This window comes from Ornithorhynchus anatinus, chromosome 21 (genome assembly GCF_004115215.2).
Source record: "Ornithorhynchus anatinus isolate Pmale09 chromosome 21, mOrnAna1.pri.v4, whole genome shotgun sequence".
NCBI classification, from domain to species: domain Eukaryota; kingdom Metazoa; phylum Chordata; class Mammalia; order Monotremata; family Ornithorhynchidae; genus Ornithorhynchus; species Ornithorhynchus anatinus.
The window spans coordinates 17,104,878-17,125,855 of NC_041748.1; the positions used below are offsets into that span (position 1 = coordinate 17,104,878).

The 20,978-nt window shown below is 49.4% G+C and overlaps 1 protein-coding gene across 3 annotated transcripts in view; it reads right to left on the bottom strand.

Annotated features, from left to right (window-relative positions):
* CABIN1 (calcineurin binding protein 1) overlaps positions 1–18,457 on the bottom strand; it is a 174,223-nt gene extending 155,766 nt beyond the window's left edge. For 2 of the 3 annotated variants that reach the window (XM_029048894.1, XM_029048891.1), the window contains exons 1-12: positions 18,395–18,457; positions 13,161–13,227; positions 11,707–11,799; positions 10,451–10,564; positions 9,924–10,058; positions 8,729–8,909; positions 6,414–6,543; positions 4,626–4,775; positions 3,628–3,911; positions 1,851–2,019; positions 744–880; positions 79–296 (exon numbers count right to left, since the gene is read on the bottom strand). In XM_029048894.1, the coding sequence (XP_028904727.1) occupies positions 79–296; positions 744–880; positions 1,851–2,019; positions 3,628–3,911; positions 4,626–4,775; positions 6,414–6,543; positions 8,729–8,909; positions 9,924–10,058; positions 10,451–10,564; positions 11,707–11,799; positions 13,161–13,163 (1,614 nt within the window). In that variant the 5' untranslated portion in view covers positions 13,164–13,227; positions 18,395–18,457. Of the gene's footprint in view, positions 1–78; positions 297–743; positions 881–1,850; positions 2,020–3,627; positions 3,912–4,625; positions 4,776–6,413; positions 6,544–8,728; positions 8,910–9,923; positions 10,059–10,450; positions 10,565–11,706; positions 11,800–13,160; positions 13,228–14,755; positions 14,793–18,394 lie in introns of those variants that run through there. The other variant, XM_029048892.2, reaches the window with a different exon arrangement.
* Between the last annotated feature and the right edge of the window lie 2,521 nt (positions 18,458–20,978).

The following is a 20,978-nucleotide window of genomic DNA, read 5'->3' on the forward strand; positions in this document are numbered from 1 at the left end:
TCTTGCCACGAGGTCATGTTGATTCCAAAAAATACCACTGTTAGATCGAAGGATTGCCCCGAGGGTCACCGGGCCTACCTTGATATGCTTGTTGCTACAATCCCTCAGCAGGGGGTTGGGCAGGTTGCTGCTGTGCTTCCTCCAATTGTTGTAGATACTGAGGACCACTTCTGCCAGGCCGGGCGGCCACTTGACCAAGAACTTTTGGCTGATCACCTTCAGGTACCTCATCATCAGCTCTAAAATGCCCCCATTGGTCAGGTTCTCCAGCAGGAACTCGTGCACATCCTGTTTCTCTGGAAGAGAGAGGTCCAGTTTCAGCGGGCCCCAGGGTGGTAGCACAGGTTCCCTTTGAGGACCGCTTCCTTTAACCACCACCCCCGGCCCCCCGGCAGATAGATCATGCGCAGCTGGCAAAGCGGAGAACCAGTCGGTTGATGAGAGAGACCGAGGGGTCCTCTGGGAAAGGACGCTCTTGGGATGGCTTAAGAGATGAACTGCCCCAGTGGACCGGATGGGGGAATGCCGGCACAGAACAAGGGGCGTTAGGCCAAGCCAAAATCCAGGCGGGTGAGGGTACTGATCGGATGACAGTGAAACATACACCTGGATTAATTCTCCGGAGACAGAGAGCATCTGCCCTGACTGAAAAGGAAAATGGAAAGGAAAGAATCAAGTCAGGGAGGAAGGCGAGTAAACCATTCCGGAGGCCAGGGCGCGGGTGGCCGGCCGCGCTCTCTCACCGGATTCCATAAACGTCGTGGAGTCAAACGACAGTCTGTGGGGCCCGAGGGTCTGCAGGTTCTCCTGTTTGATTTCCGACTGGACTTCGTAACTGCTAAAGGCATCGCCTTCTTCCTCCGGGTCCAGCTTCCTTAATCTGGGAGAGACACAACCCATTTAGAAATAACTCCACCTGGAGGACCTGGCATGAGCTGGCCCGTCTCTGCCGGACACGGCCGGGATCCGTGGAGTTGACCGCCTCGCCCAACAAGGAATCTTTTCTCTAGACCGGAGTCCGTCACCCTTTGGCAGGAGTAGGGGCGGGGAAAGGGAGGAAGCAGGGAGTCGAGTTCTCGTCAATTTGTTAACGAGTCGTGAATGAGGCAGTGTGGCCTACTGGATAGAGCCCGGGCCTGGGAGTCAGGGGACATGGGATCTGATCCTGGCTCCGCCACTTGTCTGCTCTGTGGCCTTGGGCAAGCCGCTTGACTTCGCTGTACCTCAGTTACCTCATCTGGGAAATGTGGATTAAGACTGTGCGCTGCAAGTGGGACAACTCGATTACCTGGTATCTACCCCAAGAACAGTGCTTGGCACATAATAAGCATTTAACAAATACCATAATTATTATTATTATTACTTCACTTCTCTGGACCTCAGTTCCCTCAACTGTCAAATGGGGATTGAGACTGCGAGCCCCATGCGGGACACGGAATGTGTCCAACACGATTTGCTTGCACAGTGCCTGCCACATAATAAGCGCCTAACAAATACCATCATCATTATCATTACCTATCCAATCACTTAGTGCAGGGCACATACCTTGTTAAGAAAAGAAGGGAGGGAAATAGGAGGCTTAGTGTGGGAAGGTTTCCGGGAGGAGCTGTGATTTCAGGAGGGCTTTGAAGGTGGGGAGAGGGGTGGCCTGGCATAGATGAAGGGTGAGGGAGCTGCCCACAAGGGAGGATGTGGGCGAGGAGTCGGTGGCAAGATAGGCGAGATGGAGGTCCAGAGGTTAGGCTGGTGTTAGAGGGGCAATAAATGAGAATAGGGAAAGGGAGTGACATTAATTCATGCCGAAGGGGCCGACGTCTTTCTGTGGGTACGACTGCTGGCTTCTGCTGTACCTCGACGGCAGGAACTTCACCAGGAGCTCCTGGAAATCCACCTTTTCCTCCTTTTTACTCTTGGTGTTTCGGACCCGAGCGGACCGCCTCTTGGCGGTCTCGCCGCTCTCGTCAGAAATTCTCTTCCGCTTCACTCCTTTCTTGGATTTGTCACTCCCTGGAGCGTCACCTACGGATCAATCGACAGCATGATTAAGCCCTCTAGGCCATAAGCTCGCTGTGGGCAGGGAATGTGTCTGTTTATTGTTGTAGGGTACTCTCCCGAGTGCTTAGTACTGTGTGCTCCACACGCAGGAAGCGCTCAATAAATACGACTGAATGAATCAAGCCCCCAAGTGCAGGGTCCATGCTGGGTGCTTGTAGGGAAAACTACCAAAGCAAAAGTGTTCTCCCTGCCCTAGAGGAGCTTACAACCATTCTAGGATGGATAAATAATGAGAGCAGGAGGGAGTACATGGGCAGAATAGAATGTAGTGTGGCTACAGCAGGATCAATTATTAGAATGAATACTTGAACAGACAACTGAAAATACATTTGTGTCGCTAACCATTGTCAGCATCTATCTGTAAAACTCATACGTCACGCAACCAGAGATTAAAAGGATCAAAACGTACAGGGGTGGTTGAAAGGGAAACAGCGTAGTTTAGTGGAAAGAGCGGGGGCTTGGGAGTCAAGACATGGGTTCTAATCCCTGCTCTGCCACTTGTCTGCTGGGTGACCTTGGGCAATCGACAATTTCTCTGTGCCTCAGTTACCTCATCTGTAGCATGGGGATTAAGACTGTGAGCTTCGCATGGGACAACCTGTTTACCCTGTATCTACCCCAGCACTTAGAAGAGTGCTTGGCACATAGTAAACGCTTAACAAATACCTTAATTATTATCATTATTATTATTATTGTCCAAATATTTTTTTAAATTGTATTGGTTAAGCACTCACTATGTGGTAGACAGTCTACTAAACACTGGGGCAGGTACAGGTAATCAGATTGGACCCAATCCATGTCTCACATGGGGCTCACAGTCTTAATCCCCATTTTACAGATGAGGTAACTGAGGCCTAGAGAAGTGAAGTGACTTGCCCAAGGTCACAAAGCAGATACAGGGCAGAGCTAGAGTTAGAAACCAGGTCCTCTGACCCCCAAGTCTGTGCTCTATCCACTAGGTCACACTGCTTCCAATCTTCCAGATATAACATTCCAAAATACATGAAGACTCCACTAGTAACAGGAGAAATTTTAACAATGCTTCCACAAATACACTTCTACGGCAGAATTAGGACGTACTAATTTAACAGTCCAGATTCAGAAAAACTTTAATCCTGGCTCCACCAGTTGTTTTCTGTGTGACCATGGGCAAGTCACTTCACTTTTGTGGGCCTCAGTTCCCTCATCTATAAAATAGGGGTTATGAGAGTGAGCCCCATTTGGGACAGTGACTGTGTCCAACTTGATTACCTTATATCAGAGAGGACGTAAAACAGGTATCAAATCCCCATTCTGCAGATGAGGGAACTGAGGCACAGAGAATTGAAGTGACTTGCTCACAGTCTCAATCCCCACTCTACAGATGAGGTAACTGAGGCACAGAGAAGTGACGTGACTTGCCCGAGTTCACACAGCAGACACGGGTCGGAGTTCTACACCACGGTGTATCTACCCCACCGCTTCGAAAAGTGCCTAGCACATAGTAAGCATTTAATGAACACCACAATTATTATTATTATTATTACCCCCGCCCGGAAGAACCTCCCGGCCTCACCCCCGCGGCTTCCTCACCTAGGATCGGCGTCGGCTCCAGCATGCTGGGGTTGTGGATGGCGAAGCTGGAGGGCGGCGGGGCAAAGGTCAGGGCGGGTTCCGCCAGGGGGGCTGCGGGGCTGGCGCTGCCGGGGTTGGGCTGGATGACGCTGACGGGGGTGGAGGTCGGCGAGAGGACCAGGTGCCGGGCTGGCTCTTTGTATTCCGAGAGGTCAATCCTTTTGCCCAGGCTGGGCCGGGGCGGCTCGCAGGTGGTCAGGTGCTGGTACATGGCCAGGAAGGTCTCCCCCAGACACTTCCACCTGCCGAGGGCCAAAGGCATCCCTTACAACGACGCTTCTTTCCCAATCCCCTCCTCTCTTGTAATAATAATAATAATGATGGTACCTGTTAAGTGCTTACTATGTGCCAAACACTATTCTAAGCCCTGGGGTGGATACAAGCTAATCAAGTTGGACATAGTCTCTGTCAATTCAGTTCTCCATCCCCCGATTTCCACAACTGCGCAATAGGGATTCACTACCTATTCTCCTTCCCAATTTTGATGGTGAACCCCGTGGGAGACAGCAGGACTGCATCCAAGCTGATGAACTCGTCTCTATCCCAGCGCTAAGCAAAGTGCTCTGCACCCAGCAAGCGCTCAGTCCATACCATCGACTGACGGATTGAGAAGCAGCATGATCTAGTGGATAGAGCACGGGTTTGGGAGTCACCAGGGCCTGGGTTCTAATCCCAGCTTTGGCTCTTGCCTACTGTGTGACCCCGGGCAAATCACTTCACTTCTCTGGGCCTCAGTTACCTCATCTGTAAAATGGCGATTAAGACTGTGAGCTCTATGTGGGTCAGAGACTTTGTAGGACTTGATTAGTTTGTATCTACCCCAGCGCTTAGAACAATGCCTGACACACAGTAAGCACTTAAAAAATACCATCATTTTCATTGTTATTATTGATCACATTACAGTCTCCCCGACCACCTCAAACAGCGCAGGCAGCGGCCTGCTGTCGGGAACCTACGTGAAGTAGGGAATGGGCTGGACGAGTTTCAGATCCTGCTCCTTCTCCCGCACCATCAGGGCTTGTCTCTTCCGGCGCAGCTCTGCCGCTTCCTCCATGATGGCTCTCGTTTCAGCCGCGCTCACGGCCACATTGTGGATCGATAGGTCACTTGGAGACAGCAGAGGGAGGGAGAGAGAGAGAGGGAGAGGGAGAGGAGGAAGGAGAGAGGGGAGGAGGGAGGGAAGGTGGGAAGGAAGAGGGGAGGAAGGGAGGGAGGAAAGGACGGAGGAAGAGTAGGAGAGGAGGGAGGGAGGGTAGAAGAGAAGGAAGAAGGGAGAAGAGGGAGGGAGAGAAAGGAGGGAGGGAGGGAAGGAGGGAGGAACAGAAAGAGGGAGGAAAGGATGGAGGAAGGGAAGGAGAGAAAAAGAAAGGGACAGAGAGGAGGGAGGGAGAGCAAGAAGGAGGGAGGGAGGAAAGGAGAGAAGGGAGGGAGAGAAGAAGGGAGGGTGGAATGGAGGGAGGAAGAGAAGAGAAGGAGGGAGGGAGCAAGGGAAGGAGAGAGGGTGCGAGAGAAGGAGAGAGGGAGGGAGAAGATGGAAAGAAGGAGAGAGGGAGGAAAAGGAGGAGAGAGGGAGGGAGAAGGAAGGAGAAGATGAAAAGAAGGAGAGAGGGAGGGAGGGAGAGAAGCTAGAATTAGAAGTCAGGTCTTCTGGTTCCTGGCCAGTCCATTATCTACTAGGCCATGCTGCTTCCCAATTTTATCTAAATGAAAAACTAACCTAACAAAGGACTAGTACAGCACTTTGGATAAAGTAAGCCTTCCATAAAGATGACTGTCTGCCTGACTCTAGACTGTAAGCTCTTTGTGGACAGACTGTGCCTCTACCAACTCTATTGGATCGTACTCTCCCAAATGCTTAGTACAATGGTCTGCACACAATAAGCGTTCAATAAATACCACTGATTAGAGAAACAGAAATGAGAGCTGACATGTGCAGCTCACAACCTATGCTGAGTACTGTCCTAAACGCTTGGGAAAGAACACGAGTGTTAGTACACACGATCCCCACCCTCAGAGAGCTTACAATTTAGAGGGAGTTTCCAATCTACTGAACGCAAAGCACTGTGCTAAATGATAGGGTCGACTTGATCCCTCCCTTCAAGGAGCTCACTGCTTATGGTGTGCAAAACGCTTTACTAAATGTTTGGAAGTGTACACTAGAGTCAGGCAATATGACCCCTACCCTGAAGGAGCTAACCATGTACTATGTACAGAGCAGTGTACTAAGTGCTTGGGAGCGTTCAGTAATTAGGAGACATCCTCCCTGCTCTCAAGGAGCTTACGGCCTACTGTGTGCACAGCACTGTACTAAGCACTAGAAGCATTCAATAGAGTTAGACGATCTAGAGTTAGACGATCCCTGCTCTCAAGGGGTTTACAGTCTACAGTGTGCCGAGCACTGTACTAAGCGTTTGGGAGTGTTCGATAGAGTGAGGGGATGGGATCTCCTGTTGTTGGGTTGGGATTGTCTCCCTTGGTTGCCGAACTGTACTTTCCAGGCACGTCATTCAGTGCTCCGCACACAGTAAGCGCTCAATAAATATGAACTGAATGAATGAATCTCTGCCCTCAAGGAGTTTACAATTCTCCCTTCACCGAGTTAGCGCTCCATAAAGACTACTGATTGACTGGTGAAAAAACATCAGCTTCTTAGCTGCCTACTTCTGAACAACTCAAATGAGCACGGCTACCACGGGAACCCATCAACGCAGCGCAGGTCCAAAATACGTCGGAGATAAGATTACCATTTCAGAAACATCCGGAAGGAGTCCTTCCTGAGGCAGGGCTGCTCCTCAAAGATCTTCTCCTTAAGAACCAGGCCTTTGCTGTACTGACAGTCCTTCTCCAGAGCTTTGCAAATGAAATATAAACAAGCTGGGAAAGACATAAAAACCAAGAATTAATCCTGCCCGGTCTTCGCTCAAAATGTGGAGCTGAAAAGGAGATTAAAAAATGCCAGAGGTAGAGAAAAGGAAAGAGAAAAAAGAGAGGAGAGAGAGGAGGGAAGGAAAAGACAGAGGAGAGTGAGGAAATGAGAGAAGAATCAGGAAGTGACAGAAAAGGGTCAGGGAGAGAGTCAGGAAAAGAGAGAAGAGAATCAGGAAGAGAGTCATGAAGAGAGAGAAAATGGTCATGAAGAGAGAAAAGAGTCATAGAGACAGAGGAGAGGCAGGGAAAGAGAGCCAGAAAAAGAGAGAAAATAGTCAGGAAGAGAAAGAAAAGAGGAAAAAAAGAGAGTCGGGAAAAGAGTCATGAAGAGAAAATAGTCATGAAGAGAGAAGAGTCATGAAGAGAGAGGAGAGTCAGGAAAAGAGTCAGAAAAGAGTCAGGAAAAGAGAAAAAGTCAGAAAATGGGAGAAAAGAGAGTCAGAAAAAGGGAGAAGAGTCGTTTTCTGGGAAGCATATAGCTTAACTGGGAGTCAGCAGTCCTGAGTTCTAATGCTAACTCCGCCCCTGGCCTGCCGGGTGACCTTGGAGAAGTCAATTAACTTCTCTGGGCCTCAGTTTCCTCATCTGAACTGGAAGCTCCTTATGGGCAGACAACATGCCTACCAACTCTGTCATATAGTCCCCTCCCAAGTGCTTAGTACAGTGTTCTGCACATGGTGAATGGGCAATAAATACCAACTGAGCGACTGATTGACTGATCTGAAAAATGGGGATTCAATACCCTTGTCCCCCTCCCCTTCAGACTGTGAGTCTCATGGGAGACAAGAACTGTCCAGTCTGACTGTATTCTATCTACCCCAGCACTTAGCATAGTGCTTAACCCATAGCGGGCACCTAACAAACACCACCTGTATTATCATACGTGTAAAGAGAAGGAAAAAGAGAAGATGAAGAAACACACACTCCGAGGCCTATGGCTATGAGACTCTCCCACTGAGACAGAAGCAGCGTGGTCTAACGGATAGAGCTAGGGCCTGGGGACAGAAGGACCTGTGTTCTCATCCCGGCTCCGCCACATGTCTGCTGCTGTGTGACCTTGGGCAAGCCACCTCACTTTCTCTGGGCCTCAGTTCCCTCATCTGTAAAATGGGGATTAAGACAGTCAGTCCCATATGGGACATAGCACTGGGATAGACGCTAATCAGATTGGACACAGTCCATGTCCCACATGGGGCTCACGGTCTTAATCCCTATTTTACAGATGAGGTCACTGAGGAAGAGAAATGAACCCAGGCCTGGAAGTCAGAAGGATCTGGGTTCTAATCCTGGTTCTGCCACTTTTCCGCTGCATGTCCTTGGGCAAGTCGCTTCACTTCTCTATCCACTAGGCCATGCTGCTTTACTGAATCTGATCGTGTATCAAGATTTTCAAGCTTCTCCTGGCTCTCTGGATATAGGCTAACAAATGCGTTCAGTGGGAGAAGCTAGTCAAATATAATAACCCAGGCACCAGAAACAGAACAATTCCCCCACTTGTTTCTTGGAATTTTGTTTCAAGGAGTCGGGCCAGGATCCATTCCAAACAAGCCAAGCAAGTGAGTCTCTCACTTGGAAGAGTCCAGACCTGGAACCCTTGGAATGGGTCCTAAACCCAGGCTCTGTCACTAAGATGCTGTACGACCTTGGACAAGTCACTTCTCTGTGCTTCATTTTCCTCATCTGCAAAATGGGGATTCAAAACCTGTTCTCCTTCCCAGGAAAAACAATGTGGCTTAGTGGATAGAGGCCAGGCCTGGGAAGCAGAAGGACCTGCTCTCTGACCCCAGCTCTTCCAACTGCTTGCTGCGTGACCCTGGGCGAGTCACTTCACTTCTCTGTGCTTCAGTTCCCTCATCTGTAAAATGGGGACAAAGACTGTGAGCCCCATGTGGGAAAGGGACTCTGTCTAACCCGATTTGCTTGTACCCAGCCCAGTGCTAAGTACACTGCCTGGCACATAGTAAGCACGGAATACCACAGTTATCATTATTATTATTCCCACAGACTGTGAGCCTCATATGGGACTGCGACTGATCTGATTCTCTTGTACCCACCCCAGCACTTAGCACAGTGCTCGACCCAGAGTAAGCACTTAACTAATCCCACGGGCGTTCTTATATAATTCACTCACTTGTATAGTCGCTGAGGGTGTAGAGGACGGTGATGAGATTGTCCAAGCAAGGCCAGTGATCTGGGTTACAGCGGAGACCTTCCTCAAAAGCGTGGCGAGCCAGGGGGATGCGGATAAGTCTTAATGCCACGTGACCTATCTTGTACCACAGATTGACGTCGGTAGAGTCCAGCATGACCGCCTGCAGATGGTTAGGAAGGAAGATGGAGGGCGGTCAGTCGCTCTCAGTGGACGCCCCCAGCCTTGTGTAGAGCCGATACCCACCCCCCACGCACAAAATGGCCTTAATGTAAAGCCTTGTCAAATGGGGCACTAAACACCTGCAAATTGTAGGAAGGAAGATGGAGGACAGTCAGTCTCTTTCAGTGGATGCCTAGCTGTCTGAATAATAATAATAATAATTATGGTACTTGCTAAGTGTTTACCATGTGCCAAGCACAGTTCTAAATGCTGGGGAAGATCCAAGCTAATTAGATAGGATACAGTCCTTGTTCCACAAGGGATTCATAGCCTTAATCTCCATTTTACAGAGGAGGGAACTGAGGCCCAGAGAAGTGAAGCGACTTGCCCCAAGTCACAGAGCAGAGGAGTGGCAGAGTGGGGATTGAACCCAGGTCCTTCTGATGCCCGGGCCTGTAACCTATCCACTAGGCTAAGGGTCAATACCCACCCGCACACTAAATGGCCTTAATGAAAAGCCTTGTCAGATGGGGCATTCAACACCTGAAAATGGTAGGAAGGAAGATGGAGGGTGGTCATGCCTAACAGAAAGAGCACTGGCCTGGGAGTCAGAAAGACCTGGGTTCTAATTCAGGCTCCACCACTTGTCAACCGTGTGACTCTGGGCAAGTCACTTCACTTCACTGGGCCTCAGTTCCATCAGCTGTAAAATGGAGATTGAGACTATGAGCCCCATGTGGGACAGGGACTGTGTCCAATCCGATGATCTTGTAAATACCCCAGGGTTTAGAGAACAGGTCTTGTAGCAGAGTAAGTGCTTAACAAGTTCCATAATTATTATTCTCTGTAATACTTTAGTTAGGATTAAATTTCCATTCCTCCATAGGCAAAGTGGAAACGGGGGCAGAGGGGGAGGTTAAACATCAATTGTTGCGGAGGGTGGCTTTCCGGCCCTGATTCTCGGCTGCAACAAGATTCCTCTCCAGAGTGAAACGGCACCTGAATGAAACTTTACCTCCAAGTAGAACTCCATGGCAGTCTCTAGGTCATCACGCTGAGCGGCCAACTGGCCCAGATTTTTATAGGTGGAATATTTCAGCATCAGGCCGGGGTGTTTCAGCCCCTCCCTCTCATCGCCAGACACAACAGCCTAAAAATGAAATGTGCAAACATTCTGAATAATAATAAGGTAATTCTAGTATGTGTTAAGCGCTTACTCTGTGTCAGGCACTGTACTTAGCTACAGGGTGGATATGAGCTAATTGGGTTGGTACACAGCAAGCACTTAACACATACCGCTATTAATATTATGATTATGATTATGATTGAACGGGGGGAGAGCTGCGGACCAGTAAACTCTAGACGGTGAGCTCACTGTGGGCAGGAATGTGTCTGTTTTTTGTTCTACTGTACTCTCCCAAGCCCTGAGTGCAGTGCCTTGCACACAGTAAGCGCTCGTTGAGTACGACTAAATGAATGGACTCGAGGCGCTCACTGGCCAGAAGCATCTGGCTCTCTCCATTCCCTCCGAGGGGCACTGACCTCACGTAGCAGGCGGGCTTCCAGCAGTTCGTGGTAGGCTTTAGCAGACTCTTCAAAACGGTCATGCTTCTGGAGGTCCAGGGCCTTGTGGTACAGGGCAAACGCTTCGGCCTCCTGTGGGGCGACAGAACGGAAATGATCGCTGGTGACTCCGACACACAGCTAAGGTGCGTCAGCGGGAGGGCGGGTGGGGGGAGGCTAAGTAGGATTCGCCTCACAGTAGCCAGCAAAACTTTACGTCGGAATACCCTCAGGCTTTAAATTCATTCATTCATTCGTTCAATCATCTTTACTGAGCACTTACTGTGTGCAAAGCACTGTACTAAGCGCTTGGGAGAGTACAGTTTAACGACAGACACATTGCTCTGCCCCTAACGAGTCTAGAAGGGGAGACAGATATTAACATAAATAAATAAATAATTTATGGAGCTATACGGATATATACATATGCGCTGAGGGGATGGGAGAGAGATGAATGAAGGAGCAAGTAAGAGCACTGTACTAAAGGCTTGGGAGAGCACAATATAACAACAGACACATTCCTGCCCTCAGTGAGCTCACAGTCTAGAGGGGGAGACAGATAGTAATATAAACAAATGGATAAATAAATTATAAACATATACAGATAGCTACATAGGTGAGGTGGGGGTGGGAGGGAGGATGAATGAAGGAGCAAGTAAGAGCGGCGCGGAAGGGAGTGGGAGAAGAGGGGAGGAGGGCTTAGTCAGGGAAGGCTTCTTGGAGGAGATGGGCCTTCGATAAGGCTTTGAAGTGGGGGAGGGCGATTGTCTGATATGAGGAGGGAGGGCGTTCCAGGCCAGAGGTAGGATGTGGGCGAGAGGTCAATGAACAGAACAGATGAACAGAAAGCATTTGCTGCATTCTTCATGAGAAAAGAAAAGCCTTAAAGGGAGGAGGGTTGGGATCCTTAGGGAAGAGAGGAGCACAGGAACCTGAACTTCCTAAAGGGAAAAGACTCCAGGGGCTTGGGTTGGAAAGAGGGAGCAGAAGTCCATTTCTATTCATTCAATCGTATGTACTGAGCGCTTACTGTGTGCAGAGCACTGTACTAAGCACTTGGAAAGTACAATTCGGCAACAGATAGAGACAATCCCTGCCCAATAACGGGCTCACAGCCTAGAAGCAGGGAGACAGAGACAAAACAGAATAAAACAAGTAGACAGGCATCCACAGCATCAATATATATAAATAGAATTATAGATTTCCCTAATCTTGAAGGCCGGGGCTGTACTTACCTGAGCCTCCTTGGTCTGGGTTTTGTGACTTTTGAACGTTCCTTCGTGATCATCCTCGACTGTGGAGCTGGCGTTCAAGGCGGCAATTCGGATCTAAAAATCAATGAGGAAAATGAGAATTATCGATTTTACTCATTGCAATTCCCTCCCCTCCCCCAGCGGGTCACCCCGGGAATGCCTACTGGGATTCTGCTATGGCTTGTAATAAAGATAATTAATACTAATTATAGGCTTTGTTAAGTGCTTACTATATGTCAAGGAGAGAAGTAGTGAGGCCTAGTGGAAAGGGTCTGGGCCTCAGCATCAGAGATCCCAGGTTCTAATGTCAGCTCTGTCATTTAAAGAAGCAGCATGGCGTAGTAGAGAGAGCAAAAGTCAGGGGTTCCAATCCCAGCTCTACCATTTATCTGTTGTGAGACCGTGGGCAAGTCACTTAACTTCTCGGCGCCTCACTTACCTCATCTGTAAAATGGGGGTTGAGACTGTGAGCCTCACGTGGGAGGCTATGGGCCAGGCACTGTGCTAAGCACCAAGGTGGATTCAAGCAAATTGGGTTGGACAAAATCCCTGTCCCACCTGGGGCTCACAGCCTCAATCCCCACTTTACAGATGGGGTAGCAGGCACAGAGAAGTGAAGTGACTTGCACAAAGTCACACTGGCTTTAAAGCGGTCCACCATCTAGCCCCATCCATCCTCACCTTGCTTCTCTCCTTCTACAACGCAGCCGGGACACTTCGCTCCCCTAGTGCTAACTTTCTTACTGTGCCTCCATCTCGTTGATCTCACTGCCGACCTCTGGCCCACGTCCCGCCTCTGGCCCTCCCTCCTCAAATCCATCAGACAGTGACTCTCCCGGCTTCAAAGCCTTCTTGAAGGCCCATCTCCTCCAAGAGGCCTTCCCAGACTAAGCTCCACCTTTCCTCAACCCCCCATCCTTTCCGGTCTGCATCACCCTGACTCATTCACTTTGCTCTTCCCCCCTCCTAGCCCCGCAGAACTTATGTCCACATCTGAAATTTTACTTATTTGTATTCATGTCTGTCTCCCCCAGCCCTAGACTTTGAGCTCATTGTGGGCAGGTAATGTCACTGCTATTGTTGTACTACATTCTCCCCAGCGCTTCGTACAGTGTTTTGCACACAGAAAGCACTCAATAAATACGACTGACTGAATGAATGAAAGACTAAAAAGAGAGAGTTTATAGATGGCTGAAGGTATAATATCCATATTTCATCTTTCATCTGCTTCTCCCAAGCACTACAAGTGCTCTCCACACAAGCGCTCAGTAAATAATAATAATAACTGTCGTATCTGTTAAACGTTTACTATATGCCAGGCACTGCGCTAAGCGCTGAGGTGGATACAAGCAAATCGGGTTGGACACAATCACGGGCTCTTTCCATTACACCAAATATCTCCTAGCATAGGTAGACAGATGCTGCTTTAAACTCACCATATTCAGAGAGATTCAGCCCCGACTTCCATCACAGACAGGCAAAAACCGCAGCCCACAGTCGGATCTGAAAAAGTAAATGATAGAGATGAGAATCATGAGGAGCCAAGCTTGTCTCTCTGTCTTCTACGAGCAAAGTCAGATCCCCTTTGTTACATACTTTGATTGCTGTGGAGGACCCTTAAAAATGCTTGAGTAGTTTAGTTGAAGTCCCCCAGGGGTGTTTATTAATAATAATGATGGTATTTGTTAAGCGCTTACTATGTGCAGAGCAGTGTTCTAAGTGCTGGGGTAGATACAGGGTAATCAGGTTATCCCATGTGAAGCTCAGAGTTAATCCCCATTCTACAGATGAGGTCACTGAGGCACAGAGAAGTTAAGTGACTTGCCCACAGTCACATAGCTGACGAGTGGCAGAGCCAGGATTCGAACCCATGACCTCTGACTCCCAAGCCCGGGCTCTTTCCACTGAGCCACGCTGCTTCTCATGAGCTCATTTATTGAGCAGACAGAAAAATTCAGTGTAAAATTCAATGTGGCCCAGGGCTAAATGTGACCTTGGGCAAGTCACTTCACTTCTCGGCGCCTCAGTTACCTCATCTGTAAAATGGGGATCAAGACTGTGAGCTCCACTGAATGAATCATGTGTCCAACCTGATTTGCTTGTTCTCACCCCAGCACTCAGTACACTGCCTGACACAGAGTAAGCGCTTAATGAAGACCACAATTATTATTATTATATTTTTGTGGAGCACACAGTAGAGTGGGAGGAGCCTCCAGGGGCCAGGGCCTCCAAGGGGCAGAACCAAAGTCAGGAAAGGCAATTAATCCATCAATCACATTTACTGAGAGCTTACTGAGTACAGAGCACTGTACTAAGTGTTTGGGGAGTACAATATTACAGAGTTGGAAGACACATTTCCTGCCTCCAGCAAGCTTACACAGAGAGTAGAAACAGAAAAAAAGACCAGAGCGAGAAGCAGACATGGTGAGAGACAAAGATGATGATGGTGAAGATGATAAACATAATAATTATGGAATCTAGTAAGCACTATGTGCTAAAGCACTGGGCTAAGCACTGGAAAAGATACCAAACTATCAGACGTGGCTCCTGTCCCACACGAGACTTACAATCTAAGTGGAAGGGTGGTGGGTATCTTATCCCATTTTGCGGATGAGAAAGTTGAGGTTGACCAGAAAGGTTAAGTGACTTGTCATTTATTCAATAGTATTTATTGAGCGCTTACTTTGTGCAGAGCATTGTACTAAGACTTGCCCACAGCCACCCAGAGGTGGAGCCGGAATAAGAACCTGGGGTCTCCTGACTCCCAGGCCCATGATCTTAACACAGGGCCATGTGACAGAGACAATCAGGAAAATGGAGAGACCAAGCCAGAGAGGGTCAGGTATGTGTCAAAAGACAGAGAAGGTCAGAGACATGAGCACACACACAGAGGCAGAGATAGAGTCAGTCTATCATATTTATTGAGTGCTTACTGTTTTTGCAGAGCAGTTACTAAGCACTTGGGAGAGTACAAAGCAACAATAAACAGTCACACTCCCTGCCCACCGCAAGCTTACAGTTTTACACTTACAGTCTTACTCTGTCATCTCCTCTAGACCGTAAGTGCATCCTCTAGGCTGTAAATTCATTGTGGGCAGGGAATGCGTCCACCAAATCTTCCAGGTACTTAATACAGTGCTCTGCAAACAGTAAGCGCTCAATAACTATGATTGGTTGATAGGGAGAAAGACGTTAATGTAAAAAAAGAAATTATGAACGCGCGGGGAGAATGGAGAACGAGGCATTTACGGAAGGCACCCAGATGCAAAGATAACCTCCTCCTCCTTCCTCCTTCTCTTCCTTCTATCCCCACAGGCTATCCTCATGTTTGGAGTGAACCAGGGAACTACCCCAGATGAGCTTTTATCACCTCACCCCTCCTCTCTCAGGCCTGGAACTCCCTCTCCGCCCCCTGTCATATCTGACAGACCACACCACTCTCCCCACCTCCAAAGTCCTCCTAAAACCACAACTCCTCCCAAGGGCCTTCCTCGAAGGGCCCGGAAGATGGGGAGAGCAGCAGCTTGCTGGACGTGAGGCGGGGAGGAAGTTCCAGGGAGAAAGGAGGGTGGGAGCAAGAGTCAGTCAATCCTATTTATTGAGCACTTTCGGGGTGCAGAGCACCGTATTAAGTGCTTGGGAGAGTACAAGAGAACAAAAGAACAGACACATGCCCTGCCCACGGTGAGCTTCCAGACCGAGGCGACAGTGAGGCACAGTAAGCAGAGGCCACCGGGCCTTGGGGTTGTTCCTGAACAAGGCAGCGGTGGGGGGTGGCAGGCTACACCAAGCCCTTCCCTCTGCATCACCTATGCACTTAATAAGAAGAAGAAGAAGAAGAAGAAATGTGGTATTTGTTAGCGCTTACTATGTGCCAGGCACTCTTCTAAGCTCTGGAGTAAATACAAGGGAACCAGACTGGATATAGTCCTGTCCCACGTGAGATTCACAGCCTTAATCCCCATTTTACAGATAATAATAATAATAACAATGGTATTTAAGTGCTTACTATTTATAATAATAATAATAATGTTGGTATTTGTTAAGCACTTACTCTGTGCAGAACACTGTTCTAAGTGCTGGGGTAGATACAGGGTAATCAGGTTGTCCCACGTGAGGCTCAGAGTTAATCCCCATTTTACAGATGAGGGAACTGAGGCACAGAGAAGTTAAGTGACTTGCCCACAGTCCCACAGCTGACAAGTGGCAGAGCCAGGATTCGAACTCATAACATCTGACTCCCAAGCCCGGGCTCTTGCCACTGAGCCACGCTGCTTCTCTATTTGCCAGGCACTGTTCTAAGCGCTGGAGTGGATACAAGCAAATAGGGAGAGACAGTCGTACTCTGCTACTTCCGCTAGACTGTAAGGTCACTGTGGGCAGGGAAAGTGTCCACCCAATCTTCCAAGTGCTTAATACAGTGCTATGCAAACGATAAACACCTGTCTCATAGTCTTAATCCCATTTTATAGATGAGGTCACTGAGGCACAGAAAAGTGAAGTGAGTTGCCCAAGGTCACGCAGCAGACGGGTGGCAGAACCGGGACTAGAACCCAGGCCCTTTTGACTCTCAGGCCCAGGCTCTATTCGCTAGGCCACACTCCTCACCCCTGAGCCAGCCTCAACTTCTCCCCATCCCACTACTTATGGTGAACACTGGGGTGGGTTCAGGAGACTCGTCCAAGTCAGCACTCAATAAATACTAATGATTATCATCAATGATAATAATAATAATAATAATACAAAGGCAGTATTTGATCTGATACTAATGACTATTGCATCAGCCTCCTCCCTGCCTCCTATCTTTCCCGCTCCAGTCTATACTTCACTCTGCTGCCCACATCATTTTTCTACAAAAACGTTCAGACCCTGTCTTCCCATACTTCAAGAACCACCAGTGGTTGCCCATCCACCTCCTCGTCAAACTGAAACTCCTCACCACTGCACTGAGAAGCAGTGTGGCTCAGTGGAAAGAGCCCGGGCTTAGGAGTCAGAGATCATGAGTTCTAATTCCTGCTCCACCATCCATCAGCTTTGTGACTTTGGGCAAGTCACTTAACTTCTCGGTGTCTCAGTGACCTCATCTGTCAAATGGGGATTAAGACTGTGAGCCCCACATGGGACATCCTGATCACCGTGTACGCCCGCCTCCTCCGCAGCGCTTTACATATAGTAAGCGCTTAACAAGTACCATTACTATTATTTAGAGCACTCGATCAGCTCACCCCATCCGACTTTCCCTCCCAGGAAACGTGTCTGTTTATTGTCATATCGTACTTTTCCCAAGCGCATAATACCGCGCTCTGCACGCAGTGAGCCCTCAATAAATATGACTGGAAGAAATAGTACAATTCTTCACAAGCAGCAGCGTGGCTCAGTGGAAAGAGCCCGGGCTTGAGAGTCAGAGGTCATGGGTTCAAATCCTAGCTCTGCCACTTGTCAGCTGTGTGACTGTGGGCAAGTCACTTAGCTTCTCTGGGCCTCAGTAACCTCATCTGTCAAATGGGGATGAAGACTGTGAGCCTCACGTGGGACAACCTGATTACACTGTATCTACCCCAGCGCTTAGAACAGTGTTCTGCACATAGTAAGCGCTTAACAAATAACAAATACAATGTTCTGCACATAGGAAGCACTCAATAAATACCACTGATGGATAGACGGTAAACTCCTCCAGGTCAGAGAGCATGCCTGCCAACTCTGTTGTCTCGTACTCTCCCAAGGACCGAGTACAGTGCTCCGCACCCCAAAAGTGCCCGATAAATACCACTGATGGAATGACAGTCTATGCAACATTCTGAAAGAGGAAAACAAACCCTACCAACGTCATTCCTGAATCGTCCTGTAGCAGGAAGCAGCAGGAAAACTGAACAATGTGGCTAAAAGAATGCAGACATCTCCAGGATCGAGATGTCTGAGGATCGAGCCGACAAAGGCACCCCATTTTCCTTCTATTTCCTCCAACAATAACTTCAGGGGTGGCATCTCCCGGGGCCCCCCAAATTCACCCAGGACGAGAGCCGGGGCCTAAAAGGGCAAAGACAGTGGACTGATAGGGCCATGGCATTTTGCACCTTGCTCCAAGGTGGGAGGCTATTGTTAAAACGTGGCACTTTCCCAGGGGAGTTGGGGGGAGCCCCTCTGGACCCCATATGGCCCGTCCCTGTTTCTCGTTGCCCTGCCCTTTCCCCAGCGCTTATTACAGTGCTCTGCACACGGTGAGCGCTCAATAGATACAACTGACTGAACGAATGCCCGGCTTCCATCCGCTCCAGGTGACTTCTGCCCTGCCTCCCTATCCTTGCCGCCCTTAAGCGCTTAGCGCAGCGCTCTGCACCCATGTCCACACACATCATGGATGGAGGAAGGGTGCCTGGCACATGATCATCGCGCTTGGTGCCGAACTGTCCACTCCAAGCGCTCAGTCCAGTGCTCTGCACATAGTCAGCGCTCAATAAATACTACGGAATGAATGAAAGGATGGACGGATTGTCCTCATTCATGGTATTTATGGGGCGCTGTGTGCAGAGCATTGTCCTAAGCGCTTGGGAGAGGGGAATGGAAGAATAAAAAAAAGGGGGGGCAATGACCCTGATGGTCTGTCTCCCCTCCCCACGTGACCCCGGGACCCCCCGCACTGCAGGGCCACGAGGCGCCCGAGGACACTTACCTGCTGTCTCCACGGCAACGGCTCTTCCGGCACCTCCCCCCGGGCGCGCGTGCGCGCGCGCACACACACTCATTCCCCCCCCCCCGCGACTCACACCGCCCCCCCCCCCGGGGTCAGGCCAACAAAGCGGCCGCTCATTGGCTGGGAGGGCCGCGCGGGAAGCCAATGGGAGAGCCCGAAAGGGCCGCCCCTCGGGCCTTCCCTCCTGTCACCTCAGACCGAGGCCTACGGCCAGGCCAAGGTCAACCCTCGTTAGCATGACTGATGATAATAATAATAAATACATAATGTTGGAATAATTATAATAATCACAATCATGATGGTATTGGTTAAGCGCTTACTCTGTGCGGAGCACTGTTCTAAGCGCTGGGGGAGAGACAGGGTCATCAGGTTGTCTCACGTGAGGCTCCCAGGCTTCATCCCCATTTGACAGATGAGGGACCTGAGGCCCAGAGAAGTGAAGTGACTTGCCTAAAGTCACACAGCAGACAAGTGGCAGAGCTGGGATTCAAACCCATGATCTCTGACTCCCCAGCCCGGGCTGTTTCCACCGAGCCACGCTGCTTCTTATTTGTTAAGTGCTTACTATGTGCAGAGCACTGTTCTAAGCGCTGGGGGAGAAACAGGATACTCAGATTGTCCCACGGGGGTGGGGGGGCTCACATTTTTTAAACCCATTTTTGCAGAGGAGGGAACTGAGGCCGAGAGAAGTGAAGTGACTTGCCCACAGGCCCACAGCTGACAAGTGGCAGAGCTGGGATTCGAACCCATGACCTATGGCTCCCCAGCCCGGGCTCTTTCCACCGAGCCACGCTGCTTCTTATTTGTTAAGCACTTACTATGTGCAGAGCACTGTTCTAAGCGCTGGAGGAGAGACGGGATATTCAGATTGCCCCTCATGGGGCTCATATTTTTTAATCCCCATTTTTGCAAAGGAGGGAACTGAGGCCCAGAGAAGTGAAGTGACTTGCCTAAAGTCACACAGCTGGGAAATGGCAGAGCCAGGATTCGAATCCACGACCTCTGACTCCCAAACCCGGGCTCTTTCCACTAAGCCACGCTGCTTAGTGGAAAGTAGATAGAAAATGAAAGGGGACCCCGAACTGAACCTTGAGGGACCCCCATATTTAGGGGGTGGGAGGCAGAGGAGGAGCCCACGAAAGAGATCGAGAATGCGAGGCCAGAGAGACAGGAGAGGACAGCGACAGTAAAGCCGAGGTTGGAGAGCTCTTCCAGGACAAGGGGGTGGTCGACAGGGTCAAACGCTACTGAGAGTTTGAGTATGCCAAGGATAAAATAATTTAAATTTTATTTTTTTAAGTGGACATAGGGAAATATTTCATTTTCTAAGTACTGTTTTTCCCAAGCCTGAGCCCTTTCCACCGAGCCACACTGTCACTTGCCTTCTGTGTGACCTGGCGCCAATCAGTTGACTTCTAGATTTCCTCATTTGTTAAATGGGGAATAAATACCTATTCTCCTTCTTCCATAGACTGGGAACCCCATGTGGCCAGGGACTGGTTCGGACCTGATTAGGTTGTATCTACTCCAGCGCTTAGTAAAGTGCTTGGCACCTAGTGAGAGCTTAACGAATAAGTATTGTACCAATTTGTGGGGTTTTTTTGACTCCCATTAGACCAGAACTTTGACCCTGGCAGTGAAAGAGCCCAGTCAGCAATTTACTAATAACTTATCAGCATAAAGTAGTTGTTTGAAAAAAACCTTTTCCCTTCCCTCGTCACCCTCCAGAAGGCAAGCCCAGAAAGACTCATCACGAGGTTGCCCCGGGAAAGCAGCAGAGGTGCTAAAATGAGGACATTTTGCTTTGAGCCCCGCTTTCCGTCCAGTGAAATTCTTTCTCTGCATCCTCCCGTACCCCTTCCAACCTGTCACCTTCTGAATTCTTTCCCTGGAAAGGTAGGATCATCACAGACCAGACCCACTCCAGCTCTAAAACTCATTTCCATGCAGTTGGTTGGCAGGGGTGGGATGGGTTCAAACTGTGGGCTCCTCTGAGAGTTGGGATGGGGAAGTGGGGGTTCAAGGAGGGGAAATTCTTTAACTTCTTCCTCTCGATTCTAATGGACGCTGGGCTCACGACCGGACTGTTGGAGCAGAAAGGCCGGCTCCCGCGTTGCATCAAGATTAGGGCAGCCCTGGGTGCTAATTCATTACGCTGTGTATCCTAGGTGCAAAGCGGCTCCGTGATTTGGGGAAGCAGTGTTGCCTAGTGGATAAAAGAGGGCCTTGGTGTCACAAGGACCCGGGTTCTAATCTCAACTCTGCCACTTGTCTGCTGGGTGACCTCGGGGAAGTCACTTGACTTCTCTGTGCCTCATCAGTGGATCAATCGGCTGTATTGAGAGCACTGTACGAAGTTTCTGGGATTCTGTGGGCAGGGAATATGTCTGTTACATTATTTTATTGTACCCTTTCAGGCGCTTAGTACTTAGTGAGCACTCAATAAATACAATTGACTGACTGACATCGTAACAGAGTTGGTAGACACGTTCCCTGCCCACAGTGCGTTTACAGTCTAGAGGGACAAGTTTAGAGTTTAGAGGGGATTTACCTCATCTGTAAT